Source organism: Lottia gigantea, assembly GCF_000327385.1.
Source record: "Lottia gigantea unplaced genomic scaffold LOTGIsca_38, whole genome shotgun sequence".
NCBI classification, from domain to species: Eukaryota; Metazoa; Mollusca; class Gastropoda; family Lottiidae; genus Lottia; species Lottia gigantea.
Genome location: NW_008709295.1, coordinates 534,686 through 545,548, shown reverse-complemented (window position 1 = coordinate 545,548; position 10,863 = coordinate 534,686). Strand labels below are relative to the sequence as shown.

At 36.4% G+C, this 10,863-nt stretch overlaps 1 protein-coding gene across 1 annotated transcript; it reads right to left on the bottom strand.

Annotated features, from left to right (window-relative positions):
• Positions 1-1,023: 1,023 nt before the first annotated feature.
• Positions 1,024-3,063, bottom strand: LOTGIDRAFT_163120 (hypothetical protein; the record flags this gene model as incomplete). The annotated part of the gene is made up of 1 exon (XM_009059186.1): positions 1,024-3,063. The coding sequence occupies one exon, from the start codon at positions 3,061-3,063 to the stop codon at positions 1,024-1,026; it is 2,040 nt and encodes a 679-aa protein (XP_009057434.1).
• Positions 3,064-10,863: the final 7,800 nt, after the last annotated feature.

Genomic DNA, 10,863 nt, shown 5'->3' with positions numbered 1-10,863 from the left:
ATTCCTAGTTTGGGATATTTTTGAAGGAATTATGCGATCTTCGTACACATCCAGTACAGAACTCAAATCAAATCAACCACCAAAATGTCGCGACTGTCATTTCAGAATAGGTAAGAGATACATTCTCTACAAATTGGCTTTTATTTGCTCAATTTCTTGAAATTGAAGGGGCAGAATTAAAAGGTACTCTTGGCAAGGCATCTCAGCCTTAGATATGACCTCCAATCATATTGACCACTCTGTAGTATTTTAGTAGATATTTCTTCACCCAATTACTATTAAGTGAATAAAATAGACTGTTTCATTATGATAATAAGCAGTTTCTGAACCCAAATACTAAAACTACATGAGTACAGATAGATAGATTTTTATCAATGATAATTCATTGCACTCCATTTTACATATTACAGGGTAATTCCATTGTAACTGACGCAACATTTGCAGCCAATTCCAAAAGAAAATGTTGCCAGTTGCAGCAACTATCATGAGATATATCACTAATTTGACTTTCAACATGCTCTAAAAAGGTCATCTGTCCGTCAAATCAACACAAAAAATCATTCGGATCAATTCCGATGTGTTTGTATGAGTTGAAAGTTTGCCTAACTGACGCAACCTGAAAAATACCCGATGTCTGAATGTCGTTGATATTGTAAAAAGTTCTGTGATTATAATTATTGGATCATATCTTGATTGTTCTATTACACTTTTGAGAAGTTTACCACAATTGAACAATACTTTTTGGGTGTCTGTAAACTGTCATCTCTTATCTACAGCCAAAAAATGTTGTAACTGACGCAACATGTCTGATTCTATTGTCTGATTATAATTTTTCTTGCAATGAAACTATGTATTCTTTAACAATTTTGTTATTGAATCATTAACAGAATGAAAATAAACAATAAAATAAAATTCATATACCAGGTACATATAATTAAAGGACTATAAGTAATTACTGCATTATATAACACAATTAGCCGAGGAACCTAATTAAAGCCAGTGTTTACATAATAATTTTAAAAATCATTTTGGTAATCCAACAAAACATTCATTTATTCTCTTTAATTCATGTTTTGGCAATGTAAAGTCAATACAACCATTTAGTGTTACAGGACCCCAGAATATGATCGAGGTGTGAACTTCTTCTATGTCATCTGTCTTCGGCCAAATAAAATGTGGAACACCATCTTCCAGATATTTGTGGAAAAATTTCATTTTCCAGAATCCTTGTTTTGTTCCCGGACTTAAAACCCGACCTATGTAAAATCTGTCCACATAGTCAACAGCATAATAGGTCTCAAGTTGAATATTAAGTGAGACTCTGGCAACATTCATCACGATTGAATTTGGTTTTGGTACATCAACAGGATTTACATTTGATCCATAAATAGTGACTAGTGACTGATTGACTACAGTACCATCTGTGAATGGACTAACATCACCAACCACCATTTGTGAGCTTGATATACGTTTGAAATAATGACATTTGCGTATGTTTGGGATTGGTTGTGGTGAGTTTTCTATCCAGAAATCACCCATCTCCTTCTTCATAGCAGCAATGTGATCTTTGTCAACAAATGTAACATTTATATGTGGACAGCATTCTTTGGCAACATTGGCAAAATCTTCAGCAGAGTTCACTAATACCCGGTTTTGCAGAATTCTTCTCCAAACAGCACGTTTTACAGTACCACCTACACCATCAACTGGGCCTTTACCATGAGCAGTACCAAAGAAACTCCAGTCAATAGACTTGATATTTTCATGAATTGCATCAGCTCTTAACATGTTGACCAAGGTATATTTGTTTTTGAACTGGCTTCCAGCTCCATCTGAAAATATATGTATCTTCTCAATTTCTGGATGCTTCTCTAGCATCTCATTAGCAATGATTCTATTAAAAGTAGCGACAGAGTACTTATCATGGTGAAGGTCATTGCTTACCATAACATGAGAGGAATATCCATCTTTGCTGTTGAAAACCGCAGTAAATAATGTTACACCATTAGAACTCCAATGTGCGGTCATAATTTCATTCTGGTATTTAATATTGAAATTCTCAGCAAAGTCCTCCTGTAATATCCCTTCAGTAACATCTAGTTTGGTCTTCAATTCTTTTATTGCTCTTAGCTGAATCTTTGCAATATACACATGCTTCTTCATAATTACAATCTGGTTAACCAACTCTACTTTAGCATTTTCTTTTGATTTTGAAATTTGTATCTTCTTGTCATCAACCCAGCACTCATCAGATATTTCTTCAGGTATAATACAATTCTCTAAAAGGTCTTCAACAACATCATCCATATTACAGCAACTTGTACAATCTCCAAAATAACAATCTTTCTCGAATCTACATGCTGCTTTTTCAAGAACACCTTCGCTGCTGGGTAAATTTGGTACATGTTTACTTATACCTGCTATCAACATATCAAAATTCTCATGGTAAATACAACAACAAACTGTGTGATCCTTCTCTGAAATTGGAAGCACTTCCTTTGGTCTAAGATTGGCAAATTTAGATTTTTGTACTTTGATCGAAGGATTCTCCTGTTTGAATAGACGAAAAGCCTCCATTAGAGGCTTTTTCTGAACTCGTTCCTTCTCCCCATTATGCCTAACTGTCACATAATCTTTCATGCCTGGCATTTGCCTGGAAATACTGTCACTCTTGTAATAATTAACAATTGTTTTATCATCTGAAGATAAAACCTTCTGTTGTGTAGATGTAGAAAGTTTTGTAGGTAGATTAAACTTCACGGCTAATTTCTTTACCACTGCCAGTTGTTTTCTTGGGCTGTTTGGTAGAGCTTTGCCAACTCTCCTAACTGCTTTTCCGAATGATTGAGCAGACCCAAATGCTTTTTCTGGTGATTGTGCAATTCCTTCTACTCTTTCTTTTCTTAGGAGTCTTGATTTTCTCATTCTTAATCTACTTTCAATCTTTTCTTTGTTAATTCTATTTTTATCCCACTTTACTCTGGAGTTCTTCTGCTGCTCGCTGTTCTTCTTTTGCATTTCCTCCCGTTTCTCTCCATTCATCCTAGCTCGGTATTCTCTCATTCTCTCGGCAGCATTCTCCCCCCCCCCCCAAAAAAGTTTTGTAAAACCACTGGGTCAGTCACAATTAGGCCTAATTGGTATATAACTAGTGGCCGGTAACATTAGCCTGGTATAACCATTGGCCCAGAAACAATAAACTGGTATGGCCAGTGGCCTATATAAACAAGACCTTGGTTTGGCCAGTGTCCTAGAAACAAGACCCTGATATGGCCTGTGTCCTAGAAACAAGACCCTGGTTTGGCCAGTGTCCTAGAAACAAGACCCTGGTAGGACCAGTGGCCTAGAAACAAGACCCTTGTATGGCCAGTGGCCTAGAAACAAGACCCTGGTATGGCCAGTTGCCTAGAAACAAGACCCCAGTATGGCCCGTGGATAGAAACAAGACCCCGGTATGGCCAATGGCCTAGTAACAAAACCCCAAACTGAAACTATCAGAGATCCGGTATCAGCCTGGTTATACTACTGGCCCTGTAACAATAGCCTGGTTTTGCCACAGGTCAAGTAACAGTAGCCTGGTTATACTAGTGGCCCTGTAACAATAGCCTGGTTTTGCCACAGGTCTAGTAACAGCACCCTGGTAGCCTACTATCAGTGGCGTAGTAACAGCAGACTGGTACTAGTTGGTAAACAATAACCTAACTCGGTAGTACACGTAACCCAGTCCCAACAACCTAACCTGATACGGTTGCCCGGCAGTACCATTATACAGGTACTACCAGTCGTCTCTTGTAACAGTTTCCTGTCACTACTTATGGCCCAGTAACAACAGCCTGGTACTATAAATAGCCCAGTAACAATACTCGGTGGCCCATGCGGTGATACCAGTGGACCAGTAATAATACCCTGAGTCTACAGGAGGCCCAGTTACAATACCCTGGCATAATTGGTGGCCTAGCTATGATACCTAGTACTACAACTGGCCTAGTAACAATAGGCTGGCAGTAGTAGCCAAGTAACAATACCCTGGTACTATCAGTGGCCTAGTAACAATACCCTGGTACTATCAGTGGCCTAGTAAGAATACCCAGGTACTACCTGAGGTCTAGTAACAATACCCAGGTACTACCAGAGGTCTAGTAACAATACCCAGGTACTACCAGAGGTCTAGTAACAATACCCAGGTACTACCAGAGGTCTAGTAACAATACCCAGGTACTACCAGAGGTCTAGTAACAATACGCAGGTACTACCAGAGATCTAGTAACAATACCCAGGTACTACCAGAGGTCTAGTATCAATACCCAGGTACTACCAGAGGTCTAGTAACAATACCCAGGTACTACTAGAGGTCTAGTAACAATACCCAGGTACTACCAGAGGTCTAGTAAGTAACAATACCCAGGTACTACCAGAGGTCTAGTAACAATACATAGGTACTACCAGAGGTCTAGTAACAATACCCAGGTTCTACCAGAGGTCTAATAACAATAAGCAGGTACTACCAGAGGCCTAGTAACAATACCCAAGTACTACCAGAGGTCTAGTAACAATACCCAGGTACTACCAGAGGTCTAGTAGCAATACCCAGGCACTACCAGAGGTCTAGTAACAATACCCAGGTACTATCAGAGGTCTAGGAGCAATACCCAGGCACTACCAGAGGTCTAGTAACAATACCCAGGTACTACCAGAGGTCTCGTTACAATACCCAGGTACTTCCAGAGGTCTAGTATCAATACCCAGGTACTACCAGAGGTCTAGTAACAATACCTAGGTACTACCAGAGGTCTAGTAAAAATACCTAGGCACTACCTGAGGTCTAGTAAAGGCACTACCAGAGGTCTAGTAACAATACCCAGGTACTACCAGAGGTCTCGTAACAATACCCAGGTACTACCAGAGGTCTAGTATCAATACCCAGGTACTACCAGAGGTCTAGTAACAATACCCAGGTACTACCAGAGGTCTAGTAAAAATACCTAGGCACTACCTGAGGTCTAGTAACAATAGCCGTGTCTTGGTAACTCCGCCGAGCCAAAAGGAATGCCGGGTCTAGGTATAACCATGAAATTATGAATATATTTTTCTAGTATTAATTTTAGCCTTTGTTAGCTGCTGCGAGCAGTGGGTTATTATTAACGTGATAGCCTTTGTTAGCTGTTCGTATCAACTAACATTTACCTCTGGAGGCGGAAAGGCGCCTTTGTTATGTTATAAGCAGTAATAGCCACTAACAACTTCTTGAAAGAATCAACTAATAATAGGCGAATCGGGTGGCTGAATGAGCGCTGTCGAAAAATAATTGAAACTTAAAATTGTCAATGAGAATTATTTCCTATGTTGCTTAAATACGTTCTGTTGTCGCCTTGTATACTCGAGGCCACAGTTTCAGAATAAATGTAAGGAAATATCTGCTATTGACGGTTATTGTTCTATCAATTGTTTTCATTTAAACAAAGATATCATCTTGCATAATTTTACATTGATTGGCAAACTGTTTTATGGAATCTTATATTTAGAATTTATTCTTTTGTTATAAATTCTAACTAAAGTATCTGACAAAGAATACTACGGTTGAATAACTATGAATAGATTGAGTGTTTAAAAGGATTGAAGGGTTGGAGAGTAAGAATCGTTAACGGTGACCGTAAATGTCATTGAAATATAAAAAGGAATATTAATTACTAAAATTGAAATATTGACTATATTATATAAGTACGATTCATCCATTTCACCACAAATTAGTCAAGTTTTAGATGTATACCATGTTCAGCATTAATAAAGTTGCTTACGTAAGTTGTGTTTACGTTTAAAGGGACAGTTGCGCCATAAGTCTTAGATACGGACATTTTTTTAGCTAAGCCAATCAGTAAAAGTGTTCACAGCTCACCGTCGAAATTTCAAATCCATTTGTGTTCAGAATTATCCGGTCTTGAAAAGACATCTATAGAAATAGGAAAAGTAATTCCTAGTTCGAGATATTTGAAGGAATTATGTGATTTTTGTACATTTCTAGTACTTCTGAAGACTATTTACATATTAAATTCAAGACTCGAATCAACCTCTAAAGTGGCTCACCTGCACATAGTTGTGAATAGAAGATATTGGTCAAACGCGTTCCGAAACGGCACAAATATGTTTTATATTTTACAAGTACGCAGGTGATCGCATACACTAAACAGAATAAATGTGCCATCACCAGATGAGTATGGTTGGGAATGAAAATAGCGAAACAATAGTTCTGAACGCCACTGTCGATCGCAATGGTTTGAGGTCGCCTTTACTCTGCTTATGTCTAGTATCACCCGCGTACTTGCAGTACTTCAAACCTTTAAAACCTATTAGTATGCGTTCACTATTTTTTATTCGCAACCTTGTGATGTGGTGTGTAGGTCCCTTTAATTAGTTATATTTACGTTTGAATAACAGCCCTCTTCCTAGTACTATTTGTAATTGTTTGATCAACTAACCTTTTCGAATTTCCAGGATTGATTTTTGGGTAAACAATATTTCATTTTTGTTCACTTCCACACACTCTATATTTCAGCTTTGTTTGGAAACAGTTTCTCGGAAACTGGGATTCAAGTCCGATATAGAAGGGATGGCGGTGCTACAGGAAACATGCAAATTAAGAATATGGAAACAGGTTTGTGAGTTTGGCAATATATTAAAAGGTCCCCTGCTAATTGTAACATTTACAAGATTAGTGACGCATGCATAAAGGACCACGAATACATGTAGTTTTTTCCACGAATACATGTAGTTTTTTCCACGAATACATGTAGTTTTTTCCACGAATGCATGTAGTTTCCAGAACTTCGGAGAAAGTGTTTGCAAGATAAGATGATTGAATCAACAAAAGTCATATAATTAACAGGTCTAAAGGCAACACTCCGAGTAATACCGCACCAATATTTCTCAATCCGAGTTCTGGTTGTGTTTTAATTGGGTGTAGAATCGTTTCTTGGCCTGAAATTCTCTTCCAAGTTTAGACATCTCATGTTTTATGGGCATGTCCTTTTTTCCGAAGTTTTTTTTTTCACTAGAATAGCAGGTTATCCCTTACTGAAATGGAAGAATAGGCATAGTCGTAATATCTATGCTGAAAAGCCCGGAAAGTTAATAAATAACTGAAATTTCAGACATACATTTAGCGGAGAGCCTGCGTTGCGCATAACCAATATTTTGTATATTCGTAACCAAAGAAAATTTAAACATGAGATTACTAATGACAAAATGAATATAGTGCACAAATAAATTGTCTGTTTTGACAGCTCGTATCTTTTTCTGGCATTAGACGTAATTATTTTTTTGTCTAAAACGCAAAATAAATTGACAGCAAACGTGTTTGAATACACGGACTAGATTCTGGTATTGATTAGTAGGCGTGATCATTCCCGCTGATTAGAATTAAATTACCTTGCAGATGTATTTTTATGTGGTATTTCCTCTAACAGAAAATAAATAGTCAATATGTTTGAATACAGAAACTAGCTACTGCCATTGATTTTTAGTAAGCTAGGCGAACCCATTCCAAATAAACATTTTATATTTTCGCGATGATTAAAAAAGACAATGGCTGTAAACTTTCGTAAAAGGCTATTGTTCGATTCGCATAGGAATCAATTTGTTTTTTTTTTAGCCACATATTGATATTTTGGTTCAATTTATGTTTTTGTTTTGTTTTCTCGTTAAAGTATATGGATGAATTACAGGACAGAATAAGACTGTGCATGTCATGATGATATTTGACATGTTGTGATTGCCCTTAAAGGTCTTAACAATCAAATATATCAAACTTTTCCATGCGTGTGATGTTGTGACGCGTTATAATTTCATGGACTAAATATATGAAATAATGACATTTCAGGACTACATAAATACTATGAAGATATGGGATGTCGCCTTACATATGGGTAACAGAGAGATTGCATAAGTACCCAATATACTTATGAGTTTCGTAAAAATTTTAAATCAAAATTTTTTTCAAAATGTTTTCTATGAGCTGTGTGAGTTTTGCAGAATTTACTGAATATACCAGTTGCTTTTCAAAAGTTGGCCTGCATGCAACTAATAGGTTCTAAATGATTAAAGTACGCATCAAGCATACAGCATACATTAAAAAGGTTGAACATTTTCAAATTTGCATAGGATTCGATGTTAGTGTCTGGAAGGAAGGCATTTTTAATTTTTGTTAAGACGAAGGCCGAGAGTCTATGTACATGGCATTTTCCGAAGCTGTAAAGATGGGACAATTAAATCAGTACTGTCTAGATGTCTAAATGTTTTAACTTCAGGATTTTAAGTGCAACAAACGTCATTTTTTAGGGCAAATTTGGCTTTGAATTGTAAACAGCATCAACCTTTTCCCGTTTCTGAAACCAAGGTACGATTGACCGAATGGATGTTGAACTCTGCCTTATGCTACTGTTCCATGGAGGTCACGAATTGATAAATTTTTGGATTCTTAATTGAATCGTAATGACTTCGCTTAAATTCGTAGTTGCTTCTTACAATTCTTTGGCTATCGGGAATTCGGGGCAAAAGTTTTGAGCTGTTCAAAGTTTTGGCCACGAACTCTCAATTAAAAAATGTCATACTTAATTCGTAACAAATGCGCATTTTTAGTCATCGTAACTTAATCTTTAATCTTAATCATTCATAGTTATTCTTAACCCATTCCAGAGCCTATAATACAGAGGCTCCATTTTGAAGCTGATGGGTGGGGCATTTCTACAGCTATCTTGAGAGAGCACGTCAATCATTGAATATAATAGTGAATTCTTGACAATATTCATGCGAATCGAGCCGCATCCCTCGAATATTCGTATAACTAATAGAATCTCGCGAACTGAACCATAATATGTGCTAAAATTCCACGAATCCTCACGAATCCTACAATATACCAATATTGGTGATTCGTGCTTTGTGTGGAATAGTAGCATAAGAGGCTAAAGTGGAAAGCATTGAGTAGGAAAATATTAAAAAGATTTTCGATTATAGCTCATCAACATGAATATACATTATACATACATCACAGAAGATCTTTATTCTTTCCATTTTAATCGTATTACGTCATGTGCAGCTTTTGTAAGACTAGTCATAAAGTTTCAAACAATATCAATGTGTCTTTCGCAAAGCATCAGCGAAACATGTTATGTTTTTTTTTTTTGTTTTTAGTGTGGACTCTTAGGAGAGGGTTTGTCTATAAAATGGACAATGTTTACGTAAATATTATATTGGGAAATGTGGGCAGTACAATTATTTTCTAAGGACACGTGTTATTATTGAGATAAAAGCAGAAAAACAATCGTCGCTTGTACCTGATGGTGCTGCTTTTTTTATTTTTAATAACTAGTATTATTTGAAGTAGTGATGTTGTTGATTGTTTAAATATGATTTAAAGATAGCTTGCAAGGCAAGGTAAACATCCGTCCACCATAATGATTAATCTGTCAAGTCTATATTCAATATTCAGAAAAGTAATCAACTCCTTACTCAAGACCTCGTGAATTCCAATGATCACACAAAGTTTCAAATAGAATGAAAAATAGACTCTATCGAGCACATGAACAAATTTGACATGTTTTAAGTGAAGGGCAATAACTCAAAAAATGTTTGTCAAATGCAAACTTTTCAAATATATCAAATGTATAAATTAGATCACACCAAATTTAATACGTTTTGACTTAGTTGAGGGCAACAACTCATCCGTTCAACTGTTTATCAAAATATCCTTAAATTCGAAATGTCCTAGATCTCATCAAAATTCATTTTTATCAGATGAAAACTGCAGTCCGCAATAACTCAGATCTGTTCATCAACAAATTCGACCTTGACCGAGATCTTATGAATTCCAATGCACATACCAAGTTTCATCAAAATCCATTGAAAATTAGTTTCTCAAGAACTTTCTCAAGGGCAATAACTCAAAATCCGTTCAACGAAAAATCGTCAAATTGGAACTTGACCGAGATCTTATCAATATAAATGCTTACACCAAATTTCATCAAAATCCATTGAAAATTGTAGTTTCTCTAGTACCCACACACATATTTTGACGCGATTTAATACGTCAAGGGCAATAACTCAAAATCCGTTCAACGAAAAATCGCCATTTTGAAACTTAACCGAGATCTTATCAATGCTTATACCAAGTTTCATCAAAATCCATTGATATTCATGTGAATGTATAAAATGTATGAATGGCTGATATTGCTGTAAACACTCCTTATTGCTGTAAACACTCCTTTTTGCCACGGATAAGGTGACATATTCTATCAGGAGAGGGAAAGGTTAGCAAATACACTATAAAAAGAACCACAGATGTCTGATTGAAAAATATTGCTTGTGTTATTAGTTTTCAGTGTCTCCAAAACACATAAAACCGTTTTATATTTTTTATATAAATGTACATTAAGTGAAAATATTACATTTTTAACGGCATTTTGTGGAATCGTTATTGATAAGATAAAGGAATTCAAAACTAGTTTTCTCATTTATGTATGTATATCAGGGGCTCTCTAACTAATACTTGCAACATAAGTTTTTACATTTTAATGTATGTGATACCTGTAGTTCCAGAAAAAATAAATAAATGGAGCTTTACGTCCTCCTTTTCTTTAGGGTGCAATGAGGGAAATTTTGCCAGAACAGCGGCCTTAGCCTGCTCTTTATTAATTTCCAACTGTCGAGGGATTTTTTAACGTGCACAGCCTGTAGCACACGGGGCCTCGATTTATTGACCCATCCGAACGACTAGGCTCTGGTACTTGAATCACTGACATTGGGAAATCGGGTTGAAATATCCGAAGTTATTATCTCGACCACTGCTGGTATTAACCCTTGACCTTCAGGTTA